Below are 19,165 nucleotides of genomic sequence, written 5' to 3'. Positions count from 1 at the left end.
CAAAGTTATTAAGACCTGAAGTTGGGTCTGAAGATAGATTGCCAGATGTGGGCTGCAATTTCCGGGTCACGCCACCTTCTTTCACAAGCCATAATTCTAGAACTAACTGACAGGGGAACTTAAAATTTTGTACATGAGTGTTGCACACTTGGTAGCATTGGTGTGCTAAATTTCAGCCAAATCTGAGACTATCAGCTGGAACATTTCCTCAAATTGGTTGAGTTGACATGGAATGACCCAAGCTACAATTCACCCATTTGTAGCTTACTACAGAGACTCAAAAGAACTAATGAAATATGACATGTATCATACATGGAAATATCTGACTGCCTTCAGCATGATACAGTGTATGTTTATTCTTTCCAGACAAATTTCATCAATTTCTTAAAATGTCAGTTTTAAAATCCAAAGCATATTTATTATTTTTTGAATGGATGTGCTGCCCAATACAAAAACTTCATGAATCAAGAAGATTTTGATGTTACAACAGAATGGCTCTTTTTTTCCCTACAGCACATTGTAAAGGACCTTGTGATGGGGTAGCAGGGACTGTAAAGAGATTAGCAAGACTTGCCAACCTCAAGCGACCTTATGAAAATCATATTTTGACATCACGACAGTTGTTTGAGTGGTTCGAGGAAAATATTCCTTCATGTGTCATCCATTATACATCAGTTTCCCATCATGAAGATAAGGCCAAGGTGAAACAACATTTCAAAAATACAAGGACGATTCCAGGTACCCATAAGCTTCATTGTGTAATACCTGTTTAACAAAGGTTTAGTAAAGACAAAGACACACTCTGCTTCTTTAGTGAGTAGAGAATAGTCAGTGATTGCTATGGTGAATGAAATGTAGTCATTGATGGGTTGCATATGTCTTACAAACATGAAGAAACAGATGAAGTAAAGGTCAACTTCTTGCATCCACATGGACCATCTCTGTCATTTGTGTTTCCTGCCAAACCAGACACTTGTGTCATCAAAAAATGTGACATTATCACAAGAGTGTATCCAGTGACACCAACTGGAAGGACATACAATCTCCCTGCATCAGATCTGGTGAACATTTACAATTTAGTTGGAGAATTGTCAGGAGAGATCTAATAACTTTTCATTGCCTTTTCATTACACCTGACGATGCCTCCATGGCTGACAATGTTTTACATTTTATCCGTAGTAGTCCTTTTTATGGTTCGATTTAGGGAAGTCCTGCGCCTTTCCCTTTCTGTGTCTTTTGTCCTTGTGTCTGTTGCTGTTCTGGTGTGCAGTCAGATGGTTGACTCTTTCCCTTTTTTTTTTTTTTTTTTCCGTGGTCAGTCAACCAGTCTCCGGCCATCCTCCTTTCGTCTGTTTCTTTCTGTCTGGTGTTCCTCTGTCCTGTTCTTGTCTGTAGTGTTTGTTGCTGCATTTGTGTTCTTTTAGCGCCTGGGGGGACGTCTCCTCCCCCTTTGGTTTTTACCTGCTCCGTAGATTTTCGGCTCGCCTGATTTTGGAATGGGGGACTGATGACCTTCGCTGTTTAGTCCCCCTTAAACGTCCCAACAACCACCATCATTACACCTGTAATGTAAATAATTCCTAATACCACTATAATAATGTAAACCATATTTTTGTACAATATTACTTATGGATTGTACTTTATCATAATTTGTGTTTCATATATGTGTGTTATGTTCTTCATTTCGGTAGTGTATTGGTGCTGACAAAATAATTTTTTGTGCATGATGCCTTTGGTGTGGCATCTTGATATTTACCATATTTATAGTAACATACTGGATCAATTAAATATATTTTTCAAAAAAATTGAAGATGGGGTGTTTTGAGATATTCAAGGTCAAAGGTTAAGGTCAGTGACCTTTAGTATGAAAATTCTCAGAAACTTGCCATGTAGCATATCAATGTAAAGATCTATTCATTAGTTTTCCAGTGGCACCATTTTCATTGCTGTAACTGAATTAGAACTAGAATTACAGTCATTTGTTGTGACAGACGCATGTAAATTTCAGACTAATTCCAAACTTTACAGACCTATAACTTTCTTCATAGTTGTAACACACACCTGCAAATTGGTATTTTTCCACCTCTTATCTGGCTCATTGAATGCACCAAATTTGAAAGAATCTGAGATGGTCAAGTTGATAATGTTACTTTACTGCGTTGAATTGACATGGAATGACTCGATGTTGAAATGTGAGATGAGATGCCAGCAAATAGCAGTGGTGGACTCTATAAAAGGTCTGGATTTTCCTGTTGATGGTTAACTGAAGTGGTCTAGCCACATTCTAGATCTGTGCGGGGGATGGTATTCTGCTTTGTTTGCTTTATATAATGATTACACTCATAGAAATACTGAAACTATTAAATCGGGTATTATCGTTACTTTCAAACCGTTATGGCTAATAAAGACTCATTTTGAGAGAATCAGCTATTGACTAGAAAAATTCTGTATGTGCAGAAATGAGTCATATGATGTACAAGTGTTGTTCAATGTACGTCGTAATGCAGAAATATTTTAAGGAACTTGAAGTCTTTACAACTGTTGCACTTTATATATTTTGCTTTTGCTGTGTTTTTACCTAAAAATACCCCTTTGAATCTCATATTTGGGAGGCTGAATTTTTCTTTGTGTGGTCACCGTGATTTAGATATTCCATGGTTTTCCTGAATCATTTCAGTCAAATGCATAGGTGGTACCTTTGTCAAGCTCATGATCGACCAACTGTCCTATCCTCCTAAAAGCAAATTTATATATTTTGTGTGTGTATTTTGAGCTATTTACTTTCACTGTTTTAAAATGCAAATCCTATATCATTGTAATACGATGTGTAGATGAATAATTAAACAGAAAGCCAATAATGTGTATCATATTTGTATCACTGAAAGAAAGAAAACATTTGCATTGATCTTAGAAAAACGGACCTATTTATGGTGCAGAAGGGCAACCTGTTCAATTGCAGCAAGATTTTTAGTGTCGTCCTTTCACAAATTGTGTAGTGGATATTAAGCTTGTTTCTGAAATGGAAAGAAAAACTAAAGCCTCTCATCTTGCAAGAGTCATTTTACACTATAAAAAGAGATCCTGAATCCTCATGTATTATGTCCATGTACTTGTAATGTCTTGATTTATCCCCAGATCCTTGCATGTGTGTGTTTATTTATCACTGCAAGTGTATTTAAATTTTGTATTTTTTTCTAAGGGAAACGGCCCCACAGATCTGTCTTTTAAGTATTTGCATAATGTTATTTATTTAATCGTGTAGAATGTTGTGTTGTAATAAGCACAACAAGTATTTAAAATATTACTCATTTCATGTCCCACAATCTGTACACAACATGGATCTACTGAACAAGTAGTAGCCTTATATAAGACAAGTTTGCACAGTGCTATGGAGTCGCAAAAATTTGGTAGCACTGCTGATTATACCACAGATTGGAAATTGAAACATCAGTTTTATGGTTTTTTCTGTTCGTATCTCTTCCTTCACCTCTGGCAGTAGTTTGCATACGTGAAAAATGCCTGTTGCACCATAGTCGTACTCCACATTAAGCACCCTCTATCACTGGGTAAATCACTGCAAACAATGGAGGAATGCGAGGGTGTGCCACTGCTAGTGCTTACATCACAAGAGCAAATAAACTTGACCATAGACAAGAATAATTGAGACAGGATTAACAGTTGCAGAAACCTGATAGCATTGAATATTGATCTTAAAAGAATAAATAATAATTTGCTGCACCCCAGATGCATTCGCTTCCTTAGTTATGCTAAATTGAGTCAGTTAGTAATGTCGGGTCAATGGAAGTGTCCGATTCCACCTGTCTGCTGTGACCCATGATGTAAGGGTGTTGTGTGTGTGATGCCGTTACGGCATGGAGTTTGGGTTTGTTGTCTTTGTAGATGTTGCCTTGCTGTGTTTGATGCTGCCCTGTGGTGGTGGTGGTGGTGGTGGTGGTGGTGGTGGTGTGTGTGTTGGCGCGCGCCCGCAAGTGTGTGTCCGTGCGTGTGTGTCATGTGTTGTATTGGGTTCATTTGAGCCTTGGTGTTGTATGTGTGAAGCCATTGGCAGTGTTTGCAGTTCGGGATGTAAGGTTTGGAAGTTTTTTCAGTGAGTTATCAATTACTTTTTTTGTTTACCTGTGGCACTTTCGTTGGGTGTTATTGGTTTGCTGTTTGTAGTGCTGTAAGACATTCAATTTATTGTGTGGCTTCTGTTGTTAGGTATGGATATGACAATGAAATATAACAGTGCTATGTTGTGTTCGGAGATGGGGGAGGACATGTTGTTCATTATTAAATTTCTCTAGTTATTTGGATGGATTGCTGAGATTGTGAAGTGTAGTATTTGTTGTGAGAACATGAGGTTGACCAGAGTTGCGTCATTTCGGGCCAGGGATGGGCACAAGTGGCACTGTGTGTGTGTGTGTGTGTGTGTGTGTGTGTGTGTGTGTGTGTGGAGGGGGAGGGGGCTCAACTTACAGTGTCTGTGCGTGCACGGTTTGCGTGGCCAACCTGTTTGGTGTATGTATGGTGTATCGAATGTGTTTTAATTTATGTAGGGATCTTTGATTTTTAGATTTTTGAGGTGTGGTTTTGATTTCATTTTTCGTAGTTGCAAGTCTTGGTTTTTGGTGTCAATAGTTGTGGTTGACCTGTACAAGTCAGGGGAGATGTCCAATTCCAATTTTCGGCTGTTGGTTTTGGTGTTTTGGTATTGTCAGCTGTGGTTGTCATATATAGGTCAAGGGAAATGTCCTATTCCAATTTATGTAGTTGTAGTTGTAGGTGTTGGTGTTTTGGTCTCATCAACTGTGGTTGATGTGTATAGGTCAAGAGAAGTGTCCGATTCCTGTAGATTTTGTGGTGTAGCGGAATGTTGTAATTTTGTTTTGTTTGACTGTATTTTTGGAGGGAGATGTTATTGTTTTATTTATATGTATTTATGTCTTTGTAGCCATGTGTAGCCATGTGTATGTTGTGACGTCACAGGCATCATATTGGAGACGCTTAGAATAGTCATTTCCACCATATTGATGATGTCATGGGTCAAAGCAGACAGGTGGAATCAGACACTTCTGTAACCCTGTAAGTCTGTTATTTGTTTGTAGGAATGATTTTAGGAAACAGCTTGTCCCAGAACAGACAGCTGTCCATGAAGGAGCCATATGGGAGACTTTCTGATTCTTATTGGCAATACATGGTGGATATGCAGAAGGAAAAGTATACCATATTTGCTTGATGACCTTCGCCAAGTAGCCCTGCCATACAAGCACAGAGGAAGTGCAGTGGTTTCAGAGTTAGGACCGTCCTGTGCTCAGCTTACTGTTGAAAGGTTTGTTGAGTTTTGTGACTAACATGCTCCATTTAGATGAGGCAGCTCCAGGATATATTTATAGTGTTATCATGTATTAATTATTTAGTTTTATGTTGTTCTGGCTTGTTGTTTGATCTACAAAAGTAGATTTAGCCTTGTGAACATTGGCTTGAGTGAAAAATGGTACATATCTTTTTGATTTATTTCAGTGATCCCCCTGCGGGTTCGGGGGTAAGAATAGGCCCGCGGTATTCCTGCCTGTCGTAAGAGGCGACTAAAAGGAGTCTCAAACGTTTTGGCCTTCTGTGATGGTCCCCTCTTGGGTTTGACCTCCATTTTTCTTCCAAATTTCCGTCGTCAGTGCGTGCCATTTGGGGAAGGACACCTTACGTGGTGTTTTTGTATTGGTCCATCATGCTCCACCATCTTGCATGTTACCTATTGTCGTGTGTGGGGGACTACGCCCAACATCTTCTGGGTGGTCTCCTTCTCGCCTTGTGCGCACTCCTCTTCTTAGCGCCTACGACAACTGTGGACCCTTTAAACACCTAAAATCCAGCACGGTAGCCAGTCCGTTGTGGTGGGGTCGTCATGTACCCTCTTGGTGGTAGCCCCCTGACCACGCAGGGATCGCACTACAGATGCCAGAGCTGCTTCCTCCCCATGCATGCCAAGGAGTATGTGCCCATCTTGTCTGGGGCACGGGGACTCCGGGCAACGGGATATCGGCCAGGTACCCGTTGCTTTGGCTGGGTGGCGCCCTTGGGGAGAGCCCTCGTTCGGAGTAGGTGGCATCTGGGCGGATGTGGCGCAATGAAGCGCAATAAATCACACCAAGCTGGTGGTCGCACGGCCACCAGCGTCTCTAAGCGAGGTAGAGTCGACTTTGATGCTGCACAATATGATCCTCAGACGTTCCCCTCGTTGGCTGCGCCATGGGAGGGACGCCGATCTAGTGCCAAGCGGGAGCCTTATGTACCGCAATACCTTGTCTGCAGCAGGACTGATGGTGACTCCTTTCTTACGACGAAGCCTATGTTTTTTGTGGAACACCTGGAGGATAAGTTTGGGGAAGTGGCAGGGTTGTCAAAAATGAGGAATGGGTCCATCCTCCTCAAGACGTCCTCCCCAGCCCAGTCACGAGCGTTGCTCTTGTGTGATAAGCTGGGTGACGTCCCTGTTACCGTCACTCCCCACAGTAGCTTAAATATGGTCCAGGGGATTATTTACCATCGTGACCTCTTGTTACAATCCGATGACGAGCTGAGAGCCGACTTGGAACGGCGTGGTGTGCATTTTGTCCGTCGTGTCCATCGAGGACCCAAGACAAACAGGGTGGCCACCGGTGCCTTTATCTTGGCCTTCGAGGGTGATGTCTTGCCCGAGAAGGTCAAGGTAATGGTTTACCGTTGCGACGTGAAGCCATACGTTCCTCCCCCGATGCGGTGCTTCCAGTGCTGGAAGTTTGGGCATATGTCCTCCCGTTGCCCATCCAGCGCTACATGTCGAGATTGCGGACGCCCCTCTCATCCCGATTCTCCACGTGCGCCCCCGCCTGTATGTGTCAACTGTGGGGAGCACCACTCTCCATGCTCGCCGGATTGCCCCGTTCTTCATAAGGAGCGGAAGATCATGGAATTTAAGACCCTGGACCGGCTTACTTATCGAGAGGCTAAACAGAAATATGAAAGGTTGTATCCTGCTTCCCTTCGAACATCTTATGCTGCAGCCACGTTATCGTCGCCCGCGCGAGCGACGGTTGTCGCTTCATCTGTGCCGCCTTCAGTGGGCCCTCGGGGCCATGTATCTCAGTCTGCCCCCCTTGTGCCTGGGGGCAAGCCTTCCTCTATTGCCCCCTTAGCAGTTGGGGGCAAACCCTCTTCTGTCGCTCCCCCCAAGCTTACTTCGGGAGTGACATCTGCTCCGCAACCGGGAGGCTCGATTCCTCCCCCTCCTTCTCCGGCGGCGTTGCCTCCGCCGGTTCCTCTCTCGCGGAAGGGGTCCCTCGGGGCTCTCCCTTCCTCCGTTTCTTCTCCTTCCCAGCCAGATGTCAGCCAGTGGCTGAAGGTTCCGCCACCTGCTGATCGTAGGGCTTCTGCGTCGTCGTCAGCCTCCGACGCTCCTTCAGAGAAGCTCTCCCAGCCCTCTCACCCTAAGGGCAGACGCGAGAAGAAGGAACGGAATGTGTCCAAGAAGAAGGACGTTCCGGCGGTTTCAGCACCGCCTGCTGTACATAGTCCTGGCTCCGGGGATGAGGTGGAGATCCTCGCCTCTGCCGCGGATCTCGCCCTCACGGAACCCTTGGGGGCCTCTCCTATGGACTCAGCTGACACTCCCCCAGTGGCGGCGGTTGGCTCTGAAGCGCTGTCTGCCTCTTAGTCGCATTCACGCCCTCCCAGTCCCTTCCTGCTTCCATTCTGCAATGGAACTGCGGCGGTTATTTCCGCCACCTGCCAGAGCTCCGGATGCTTCTGAGTGATTCCCCTGTTCTCTGCATTGCTCTGCAGGAAACTTGGTTTCCTGCACTGCGGACCCCCGCCCTTCGCGGTTATCGGGGATACAATAAGAACCGTGCTGCCTGTCAACGAGCGTCAGGTGGGGTTTGCCTCTTTGTTCACCACTCTGTCTGTAGCTCGCCAGTACCCCTTCAGACGCCTTTAGAGGCAGTTGCTGCCAGGGTTGAGCTCTCGCCAGCTATTACTGTTTGCTCTGTTTACATTCCTCCGGATGGGGTGCTCCGCCGACATGTCTTGGCTGCGCTGCTGGCTCAACTCCCGCCACCATTGCTGCTTCTGGGCGATTTCAATGCCCACAACCCTCTATGGGGTGGGACTGTCTCTGATGACCGCGGTCGGGCCGTGGAGCATTTGTTGGCTCAGCTCGACCTTAGCCTCTTGAACACCGGTGCTCCCACGCATTTCAGTGTTGCCCATGGCTCGTTCTCGGCCATCGATCTCTCTCTTTGCAGCCCCGGACTTGTCCCATCCCTCCACTGGAGGGTGCACCCTGACCTGTGTGGTAGTGACCATTTTCCCATCTGTTTGTCACTACCCCAGAGTCGTTCTTCTGGGCGCCTGCCCCGCTGGGCTCTCCACAGGGCAGACTGGCCGGCTTTTACTTCTGCTGCTGCCATTGAGTCTCCCCCACAGGGTGACATTGACGAGGTGGTCCGTGTTTTAACTACATCCATAATTTCAGCGGCCGAGGCTGCCATCCCCCGATCTTCTGGCCTCCCTCGGAGGAAGGCTGTACCCTGGTGGTCGCCGGAGATTGCTGAGGCTATTCGCGACCGTCGGCGGGCTCTCCAGCGGCATAGGCGGCACCCTTCTCTCGAGACCCTCATCGCCTTTAAGAGGCTCCGTGCCCTGGCCCGTCGTCTTATTGCACGGCGTAAGCAGGAGTGCTGGGAGAGGTATGTCTCATCCTTGGGCTCCCATGTCTCCCCCTCACTCGTGTGGTCCCGAATCCGGCGGATTTATGGATACCAGACCCCTATGGGTGTCCCTGGGCTCTCCTTGGACGGCGCTGTCTGCACGGACGCTGCCGCCATTGCTGAACGGCTTGCCGCGCACTTTGCTCAGAGCTCTGCGACTGCCTCCTATCCCCCCGCCTTTCGCTCTCTAAAGGAGCGAGCCGAGCGGACGCCGTTCTCATTCTACACGCGTCGTTCTGAAACATACAATGCTCCTTTCAGCGAGAGGGAATTCCTTGCTGCCCTCGCCGATTGCCCTGATACAGCACCCGGCCCAGACTGCATCCACGCGCAGATGCTGAAGCATCTCTCCAGGGACTGCCAGAGACACCTTCTCCCGATATTTAATCGCATTTGGAGCGAAGGCGTGTTCCCGTCGCAATGGCGAGAGGGTGTTATTGTCCCCATCTTGAAGCCCGGTGCGGACCCACTGGCGGTGGACAGCTATCGTCCCATTACCCTCACCAACGTTTTGTGCAAATTGCTCGAACGTATGGTGGGGCGGCGTTTGTGTTGGGTCCTTGAGTCGCGCGGTCTCCTCGCTCCATCCCAGGGTGGCTTCCGTCGGGGCCGGTCTGCAGTGGACAATTTGGTGCGGCTGGAATCTGCTGTCCGTACGGCTTTTGCCCGACGTCAGCATCTCGTTGCTGTATTTTTCGATCTGCGGAAGGCGTATGACACCACATGGAGGCATCACATCCTCGCCACGTTGTATGGGTGGGGTCTTCGTGGTCGGCTCCCGGCTTTTCTTCAAACCTTTCTATTGCACCACTCTTCCCGGGTGCAAGTCGGTGCCGCCTCTAGTTCTTCTTATACACAGGAAAATGGGGTCCCACAGGGCTCGGTGTTGAGTGTGTCCTTATTTCTAGTGGCCATTAATGGTCTGGCTGCAGCCGTGGGGTCGTCGGTGTCTCCTTCTTTGTATGCCGACGACTTCTGCATCTCATTTAGCTCCACGACTACGGGAGTCGCCGAACGCAGGCTGCAGGTAGCCGTTCGGAAGGCAGCATCATGGGCTCTAACTCACGGTTTTCAGTTCTCTGCAGCCAAGACTCGAGTTATGCACTTCTGCAGGCGTCGGACGGTCCACCCTCATCCTGAACTTTACCTCGACGGCCACCTGCTTGAAGTGGTGGACACTTGCCGCTTCTTGGGACTCGTGTTTGATGCCCGGCTCACATGGGTTCCTCATATTACTCAGCTGAAGCAAAAATGCTGGCGGCACCTCAACGCCCTCCGCTGCCTTAGCCACACGTCTTGGGGTGCGGATCGCTGCACGCTGCTGCGGTTGTACAGAGCCCTTGTGCAGTCTCGGCTTAATTATGGGAGCCTGGTCTATGGGTCTGCATCACCCTCAGTGTTGAAGTTGTTAGACCCCATACACCACTGTGGGGTCCGGCTTGCAACTGGTGCTTTTCGTACGAGCCCCGTGGACAGTCTACTGGTGGAGGCCGGGGTTCCCCCGCTGCGGGTTCGCCGCCATCGACTGCTCGCCGACTATGCTGTCCACGTGCATTGCTCGCCAGGCCATCCCAATCGTCGCCTGCTTTTCCCTGTCATGGTCCTCCATCTGCCCGCACGGCGACCTAGGTCTGGGCTTTCTGTCGCTGTCCGCGTTCGGTCCCTGCTGTCGGAATTGGGTTCATTCCCTCTTCCGCCTCCCTTCCGGGTCCGTGCACCTACGCCTCCCTGGTGTTTGTCCCGGCCGTCCGTCCGTCTGGACTTGGCACAGGGACCCAAGGACTCGGTTCCGCCTGTGGCCCTCCGTCGCCGCTTTCTTGCTCTCCTCGCCTCATTTTCGGACTGTGAGACTGTCTACACTGATGGTTCCCTGGTTGATGGTCGCACTGCCTACTCTTTTGTTCATGGTGCCCATGTTGAGCAGCGCTCCTTGCCGGCTGGCAGCAGTATTTTTACTGCAGAGCTGGTGGCCATCTTGCGAGCTCTTGAGCATATGCGTTCCTGCTCAGATGCGTCCGTCGTCATCTGCAGTGACTCCCTGAGCAGCCTCCAGGCCATCGACCGCTGCTATCCCTCTTCTCCTCTGGTGTCCTCTATTCGGGAGTCTGTTTCCACCATTACCCACTCTGGTCGTTCGGTGGTTTTTGTTTGGACGCCAGGTCACGTTGGCATCCCAGGGAACGAACGTGTTGACAGGCTGGCCAAAGGGGCGATAGACGCCCCAGCTTTGGAGATCGGCCTTACGGCTCGCGACCAGCAGCTGGTGTTGCGCCGTAAGGTACTTGGGATGTGGGCTGCTGAGTGGCGTGGCATGACAGCCCCGAATAAACTACGGGCTGTCAAGGGGACGACCGATGTGTGGCGTTCCTCCCTGCGGGCTTCTCGCAGGGACTCGGTAGTCCTGTGTCGGCTGCGCATCGGCCATACCTACCTGACGCACGGCCATCTGTTACGTCAGGAGGATCCCCCCTTGTGTCAGTGTGGGTCCCGGCTGACGGTCGGCCACATCTTGCTGGAGTGTCCTCGACTGCGCACACTCCGGCAATCTTTTAATCTCCCGGGCACTTTGGCTTTGGTTTTATCCGACGATGCCTCCATGGCTGATACCGTTTTAAATTTTATCCGTGGTAGTTCGTTTTATGGTTCGATTTAGGGAGGTCCTGCGCCTTTCCCTTTCTGTGTCTATTGTCCTTGTGTCTGTTGCTGTTCTGGTGTGCTGTGAGATGGTTAACTCTTTCCCATTTTTGATCTCGTGGTCAGTCAACCAGTCTCCGGCCATCTTCCTTTCTTCTGTTTCTTTCTGTCTGGTGTTCCTCTGTCCTGTTCTTGTCTGTAGTGTTTGTTGCTGCATTTGTGTGCTTTTAGCGCCTGGGGGGACGTCTCCTCCCCCTTTGGTTTTTATCTGCTTCGTAGCTTTTCGGCTCGCCTGATTTTGGAATGGGGGACTGATGACCTTCGCTGTTTAGTCCCCCTTAAACATCCAACAACCACCACCTATTTCAGTGATATGTTGTTTGGTTTGCCATGAACACTGAAGAGTCACCAGGATAGTTTGTGTAACATGTCAAGATTAATCTTCCTGAAAATCAGCAGAGGAAATCGTACCTGACTGTATGTCAATGAAACTGCTAAATAGTGACAGGCTAAAACAGTGTTAAAATTTCCTGTCGTTAGAGAGATATAAGGAGTTATTAAAACTGTGGGAAAGTACAGGGTGTGTAAAGGTGTTGAGAAAATTATTGGAACACTGGAATCAGTAAGAAAGCTTTTCGTTGATAATCTAACTATATGTTAGGGATTCATGTTTCTAAAAAGCAAAAAGCTCAGTCCCTATCCAATTAATGTGGGGATACACATCATCATAAATTCCATATAGGTCATAACGTGACATGATGGGACACATGCATGTTACTATTTCAGAACTTGATGTTTTTGAAATAAGTAATATTAAGAATAGAGCCAGCAGCAGATTTGAGCAAACTACTCTCTTCATTTTAGTAATTAGTGCATGTTTCACAAGAATAAATCAAGTGCCCACATACGAAGCCCGACGCGGCAGTCGCTATGGGATGCGTGTCCCATATACAGTAGAGTCTCAGTTATCTGATCGTCGGTTATCTGACATTCTGTGTTATCTGACCCTTTCACCGCGCCGGCCCTGCGCCAGCCGATGACAGGTCACTGACTAACGTGTTGTTTGTTGATACTTAGTTCATTGTCGCCGTTTGCTACTCCTCACTCCTCGGTGCTAACTTAGATCTGTAGTGGAGTGGAGGTGTTGCACTTTGTTTATTGTAAAAATTTGTGGTGATGGCTTCAAAACGGGAAAAGGTGGTCGTTTCAGTGGAAGAAAAACTTAAAGCTTTAAAAAGAATAGACAGTGGTGAAACTTTATTAAAAGTGGCGCAAGATTATAACATCGGGAAAACAACAGTTGGAGACTGGAAAAGGAACCGCAATGAAATTGAGAAGTGGTGTTCTCAGCAAGCAACCTCGGCTGTTTTGGAAGATCGGAAAGCCATGAAAAAATGTAATTATGAAAAAGTAAGTGAAGCTTTGTTCCTATGGTTTACTCAGTATAGAGATAAAGGTGTACCCATGTTGGGACCTATTTTGCAGGAAAAAACCTTAAAGTTTTGTAACGAACTAAATGAAGGTGAACCTGGTTTCACAGTTAGTGTAGGCTGGCTCGATAGATGGAAGAAAAGATGTCTGTGGTGAAAAGCTTTCAGCAAATTTTAAAGCTGTTCAATTGTTTAGGAACAAACTTCACAAGGTATTGGACAAGGAAAACTTAACAGGCGATCAAATTTTTAACTGCGACGAGACTGGTCTCAATTACAAAATGTTACCGGAAAAAACATTAGCGTCAAAGGCCGAAAAGGCAGCGCTAGGCTACAAACATAGCAAAGAAAGAGTGACAATTCTTGCATGCAGTAACGCCACAGCAAATTTGAAAATGAAACTGTCTATGATAGGTAAGCCAAAAAACCCGAGAGCATTTAAAAATGTATCTAAAAGTGCTTTACCAGTGAAATATTACAACCAAAAGAATGCTTCGCTGAGCTCAGACATTTTTAAAGAATGTTTTTTTAACGAGTTCATGCCACAAACTGAAAAGTTTTTGAAAGCCAACAACTTGCCCGCAAAGCACTGTTGCTTCTAGACAATGCCACTTGTCATCCTAATGAAGGTGAACTTCAAGATCAATATATAAAGGTCATGTTTTTGCCTCCAAATGTCACGTCCTAATGTTAGCCTATGGATCAAGGGACCTAAGAGAAACTACCACAGAAACTTGCTTTCCTCTTTAATTAATGCTATGGACAAGGGAGAAGACATGCTAGAGCCAGTTGCACCGTATTAATTTGATAGACAGCTTATGAAGTGGCCCAATCTTGGCAGAGTGTTGGAGCAAATACAATTGCAAAATCCTGGAAAAATTTGCTACGGGAAAATCAAGAAAATTCTCCAGACGATGAAAATCTACAGCAGCAGACCGAAGCAGATAATACTACCCTGCTTTCATTGTTACAAAAAGTTCCGGGATGTGCTAATGCCACAGAAGATGACATAAATGAATGGATTGTCCAAGATGAAGAATTTGAAGTGACAGATGAAGAAATAGTCAACATGATAAACAGAAACGAAGAAGATGAAGAAGTGGATGTAGTGGAGGAAAGTGCGCCCAAGATTTCTCGCACAAAGGACACAAGGCCTTAGAAACTGCTTTAAAATATTTAGAGCAACTGGAGGAAACATCGTCTACCGAGGTTTTACTCCTTAAGAGACTACGGCAAACAGCAGGCAAACAAAAGACAATTGCTAACTTCTTCACACAGTAAATATCTACTCAGTCTAATTTGATTTGTATTGTATTAAATGTTTAACTCATTTGGCCTACTTCAGTTTAATTTTTGTGTTTTTTTGTATTATTTTCTGTGTTATCCAGCCTTCCCGCTTATCCGACCTTGCCGCAGCCGGTTTAGGTCGGATAATCGAGACTCTACTGTACGTGGCCCGACTGTTGCGTCACACACCCAGCGCTGTATCTAGGGACTAGCTTGGAGTATCGACATGGGACGGGGTGCATTCTGTTGGGGAAAAATGTGAACTACACGCTGAGCGCGGGTGATCGGCATGTGTTCAACCCCTCTCCCCCCAGTCTTCCTCTCAGCGCTCTGCTGATTGGTCGCACTGTTGCTATGGAGCTTGCGTGACACCTGCAGTCGTGTTTATGTTTGCGCTTCAGTTATTTATTGTCTTTCGAACGAAATGGTGATTTTTGTGTTAGTGGCTACATAATTAGGACTCGTTTATCTAATAAGGACATTGAGAGTTTGCTGAATGACAGTAATGAAGAGTGGAATGTAGATGAATATGATGGTGAGAGTGAGTGGTCAGGAAGTAGTGATGATGAAATAGATGATGAAGGGGAAAATGAAGAAGACAATGAGGAAGAAAATGAAGAAAATGTTGTTGAAGAAAATTTAGAGGATGGTGGTGATTTGGATGATGGCGGTGGTGTGGACAGATATTACAGGAAAAGGGGAGCTTCCTGATGACATTGATTTTGCGCCACAAAGTGAAAAAATTTCTGAAGTAGTGACAAATTGTAGGAGTTTCGTAGATTTTTTCCAACTATATTTTTCTGATGAATTTTTGAATGACATTGCGTCCGAGACAAACCGATACGCCCACAATAAGATTGAAAAAAATGAACCCCCTGAAACCCTGTTCACAGCAGAAAGGTTGGCATGATGTGATTTTCATGAAAATAAAAGCTTTTTTGGGTACTATTCTCATCATGGCAATGAATGAAAAAAGTGACATAAAAGCCTACTTTTCTACTGATTGGACAACAAAGCAGGAATTTTTTCTGGAAGTATTTCACCGTGACCGATTTTTGCAACTTTACCGGGCCTTTCACATTTGTCCTCTGACTCTTCGGGGCTCATCAAAATTTGCTACTCGAGCCCAAAAAGTGAAGAATGTCGTCGATTTCATTGACAGCAGGTGTTGAGCACTTTCCTCCAGGAGAAAAAATTACAGTGGATGAGTCTACTGTCAGTTTCAAGGGAAGAATTGCATTCAAGTGCTATAATCCTCAGAAACTGGCGAAGTGGGGCCTACGAGTCTACGTCCTGGCCGATTCCGGAACAGGATACATTTTGACATTTGAGCTCTACTACGGGTCTCCTATGACGGAGTCCTTGGTGTGCCCTGAACTTTCCTTTACGTCCCGAATCATCCTTCATTTGTTTGTTTGACTACATCGAGATTGCCAGGCTCAGGGGAGGCACATGTACACCGACAGATATTCTAAATTGGAATTGAAGAAAGAAAAAACTCATCTAACCGTGACAATAATGGCAAACCGAGAAGGTTTACCGGTCGAGGTAATTAGCTTATTTCACTAAATATTTTGCAAAATAGGACTGTATAAAATTTACCATATATTTTTTTTACTTGCAGGTAAAGGGAAAAAAACTGTCAAAACTAAAAAAGGCCGACGTGAAGGTGTTGGAGAACACAGTGGCAGTTATTCTAGCGTGGAAAGACACAAGGCCAGTTATCGTGGAATTTACTCATCACAAAGATACTATGCAATAAATCACCCGGAAAAAATGGGGAGGTGGTGAAGAGGTGATCCAGAATCCGTTAATGATTTGTGACTACATGGCAAATGTGGGAGCCTTAGACAGAGCCGATCACTACTGCGTGTCGTACCATTTTGTCAGAAAATCCCTGAAATGGTGGAGGAAAATTTTTTCTGATTATTCGAGGTACGATATTCACTTTTCTAATAGGCCTTGGCCTACTTGAAAAATTTTTATTTTGACAAAAGGGTAATTGTTCTGGCTAATTTCGGGTGGGAGTCATCAATGCTTACTTGCAATATGTCATCATAGCAAAGAAAAGAGGAGAGACACCAAAGAGTCATTTGCAGTTTCAGAAGAGTCTCGTCAAGGAGCTTGTGGGCGACGTCAGGGCTCAACCAATCCCATCAAGGAAGAGGCCATGCTCTGAGCATGGTGACCTACACGGCCTGTACCGTGCTATTGCAAGAATGGACACCGGAAAACATGGTGACTGTATCATTTGCAGTGATCGCTCCAAGCCAGGAGGTCGAAAACGGTCCCCCTTTTTTTGCTAAATTTGTCCGTCCAACCCCTCTCTTGATGTGCCTGAGTGCTTCAACAGGTATCACAAAGTAGCAAAGTACTGAAAGGACTTGTAAAATATGGTTGCCTATCGAAAAATCGATATGTCAAAGTTGTAAAGTTTGTTTTAAGCAAATTTTATTCAGTTTTGTAGTTTATTGATATAAATCAAATTTTTCATCCCTCAAAATAGTCTTTTTATTTTTCTTCCCACAAATGTCCCATAAGAGATAAAATTGTATTTTATATGTCGTTTTAAAGCTAAAGCTTTAAACAATAAGATACAGCTAATTTTAATATGTCTAATTCAATGCATAACCTCTCAACTAAAAAAAAAAAAATCAAATTTTTCTTTTTTCTTTTTTTTTTCTATTGTAACATCACCACCAAGTCACAAAGTGCGCGATATGGAATAATGAAAATAGTATTCTGATAAAGAGCTTGTTTTAAGCTTAATTTTTTAAAAAAAATTACACCAATAAGTCAAAGACTGTAGATTTTAAAGCAACGAAAGAAACCTAAGGGATATGGAACCCACACAGCGCTGCCGAATTGCTCCACTTTGGGGAAATGCGCTCCGTCCCAAAAGGGTTAAGCGCTGTGAAGTTGATTTCTAAATTCCCAATCTGACGAGTAGTTCCACATGTTAAAGATGTGATCATACTACCATAATTTGTAATGACTAGACTGTAAAATTTTTAAGATCAATAGAAAATACAGGCAGCTTGTTCAATAGCTAGAAACCACATATTTGACATCATAGGCTTGCAAGATGGAAGGCAGAACTTGTCACAAATCAGGGGTTCAGACGGTTCTGCAACCATGTAGGCTGCAGATTCGACTTGCATCATAGGATGGTGGGTTTCCAGGCTCCGCTTAATAGGTCAGGAGTTGACTACATGCAGAAATCGGATGCACAGATATTGGAGGCTGTGTGGAGAGGACTGGATGGTTTTTTAGGTCAGAGGATCTCGGGAAACTACAGAAAGGACATCAGTTGTAAGAGGGTGCAGGATAAACACGGGATAAAACACATAGAAACAGTCAGTATTGTAGTTGTAAACTGTCATAGCTGTGTTGGAAAAGAATCATAGCTCCAAGCGCTAATATGAAGTGCTGAAGCTCAAATTGTTACAGGTTCAGAAAGCTGACTAAAACTGGAAATGAGTTCAGCCAAAAGTGTTACAAAGGACCTAACTGTGATCAGAAAGGATAGATTAGATACGGTTGGTGGGTGCAGTGTTTATTGCTGTCGGAAGTAGTTTAGCTTGTAGTGAAATTGATACTTTGTGTGAGTTAGTGTGGATAGAGGTTATACATGACAACCAGCATAAATTAATAACTGATTCCGTTTACTGACCCCAACTCAAATGATACAATTGCCGAACGGTTAAAAGAAAACTTGAGTTTCATTTCAAATAGGTACCCCACTCATACAGTTGTCACTGTTGGTGACTTCCATCTACCCTCAATGTGTGGGCAAAAATACATCTTTAAAGTCAGAGATAAACATAAAGCATTATCCGAAATCGTTCTGAATGTGTTCTTGGAATATTAATTTGATCAATTACTTCATGAGCCAACTCAAAGTGTAAATGGTTGCGAAAATGTACTTGATCTTTTAGCAACAAATAATCATGAGCAAATAGGGAGCATCATGACAGATACAGGGATTAGCGACCACAAGGTTGTTGTAGCAGGACTGAGGACCATAACATCCAAACTCAGCAAAAATAAACGTAAGCAGATAAAAATTTGCCTGAGGCCTTCCTAAGAGACAGTCTCTACTCCTTCCTATCTGAATATGTAAGTGTAGACCAGATGTGGTTCAAATCAAAGAAATAATATTGATGGCTGGTGAGTCACATTGTCAAAAAAATTAATAAGAGATGATAGTGATCCTCCATGATACACAAAACAGGTCAGAGCACTGTTGCAGAAGCAACAACAAAAGCAAGCTAAATTTAAAAGAATGCAAAATCCACAACATTGGCAAAGTTTTACAGAAGCTCAAAATATAGTGCAGACTTCAGTGAGTGATACTTTTAATACTTTTGCCAGCGATACTCTGTCTCGAAATGTGGAAGAAAATCCAAAGAGGTTCCGGTCGTATGTAAAGTACACCAGTGGAAAGACACAACCAATCCCTTCGCTGTGCGATAACAATGGTGATGTTACCGATGACAGATGCCACTGAAGCAGGGTTAATAAATGTGGTTTTCTGAAAATCCGTCACCAAAGTAGAAGTGAATATTCTGGAATTCGAACCAAGAACAACTGCCAACATGAGTAACTTAAAAGTAGGTATGCTAGGTATAGCAAAGCAGCTTAAATCATCTAATAAAGGCAAGGCCTCTGATCCTAATTGTATACCAGTCACGTTCCTCTGAGTACGCTGATACACGCTCTCCGTATTTAGCAATCGTATACAAATGATCGCTCATTGAAAGATCCATGCCAAAGTTGTACAAGTCAAATCAGAACCCAAGAAAGGAAATAGAAATAATCTGCTGAATTACAGACCCATATCGCTAATGTTGATTTGCGGTAGGATTTTGGAACGTGTACTGTGTTTGAACACTATGAGTTATCTCGAAGGAAACAATTTGTAGACATGGTTTCAGAAAATATCGTTCTTGTGAATCACATCTAGCTCTTTAGTCTCACAAAGTAATGAGTACTGTTGAGAGGGGATGTCAAATTGATTCCATAGTTTTAGATTTCCAGAAAGTGTTTGACATTGTACCTCACAAA

At 44.9% G+C, this 19,165-nt stretch overlaps 2 protein-coding genes across 3 annotated transcripts in view; both read left to right on the top strand.

The window, feature by feature from the left end:
* The window catches only part of LOC124616369 (nucleoplasmin-like protein ANO39), a 64,896-nt gene extending 50,087 nt beyond the window's left edge, over window positions 1–14,809 (top strand). Inside the window, exons 3-4 of the mRNA XM_047144680.1 lie at window positions 13,653–13,856; window positions 14,576–14,809. Coding sequence (XP_047000636.1) covers window positions 13,653–13,856; window positions 14,576–14,809 — 438 coding nt within the window. The remainder of the gene's footprint in view (window positions 1–13,652; window positions 13,857–14,575) is intronic.
* The window catches only part of LOC124615291 (DNA repair protein RAD52 homolog), an 81,612-nt gene that overhangs the window by 14,212 nt on the left and 48,235 nt on the right, over window positions 1–19,165 (top strand). The window contains exon 2 of one of the 2 annotated variants that reach the window (XM_047143068.1): window positions 5,109–5,332. The exons of the other annotated variant lie outside the window; for it this stretch is intronic. The gene's annotated coding sequence lies outside the window, so the exon portion shown is untranslated. The remainder of the gene's footprint in view (window positions 1–5,108; window positions 5,333–19,165) is intronic. 2 annotated transcript variants of the gene reach the window in all.

This window comes from Schistocerca americana, chromosome 5 (genome assembly GCF_021461395.2).
Source record: "Schistocerca americana isolate TAMUIC-IGC-003095 chromosome 5, iqSchAmer2.1, whole genome shotgun sequence".
In the NCBI taxonomy this organism is placed as follows: Eukaryota; Metazoa; Arthropoda; class Insecta; order Orthoptera; family Acrididae; genus Schistocerca; species Schistocerca americana.
Note: the sequence above shows the minus strand (reverse complement) of the source record. Positions and strands in the feature narration are given on the sequence as shown.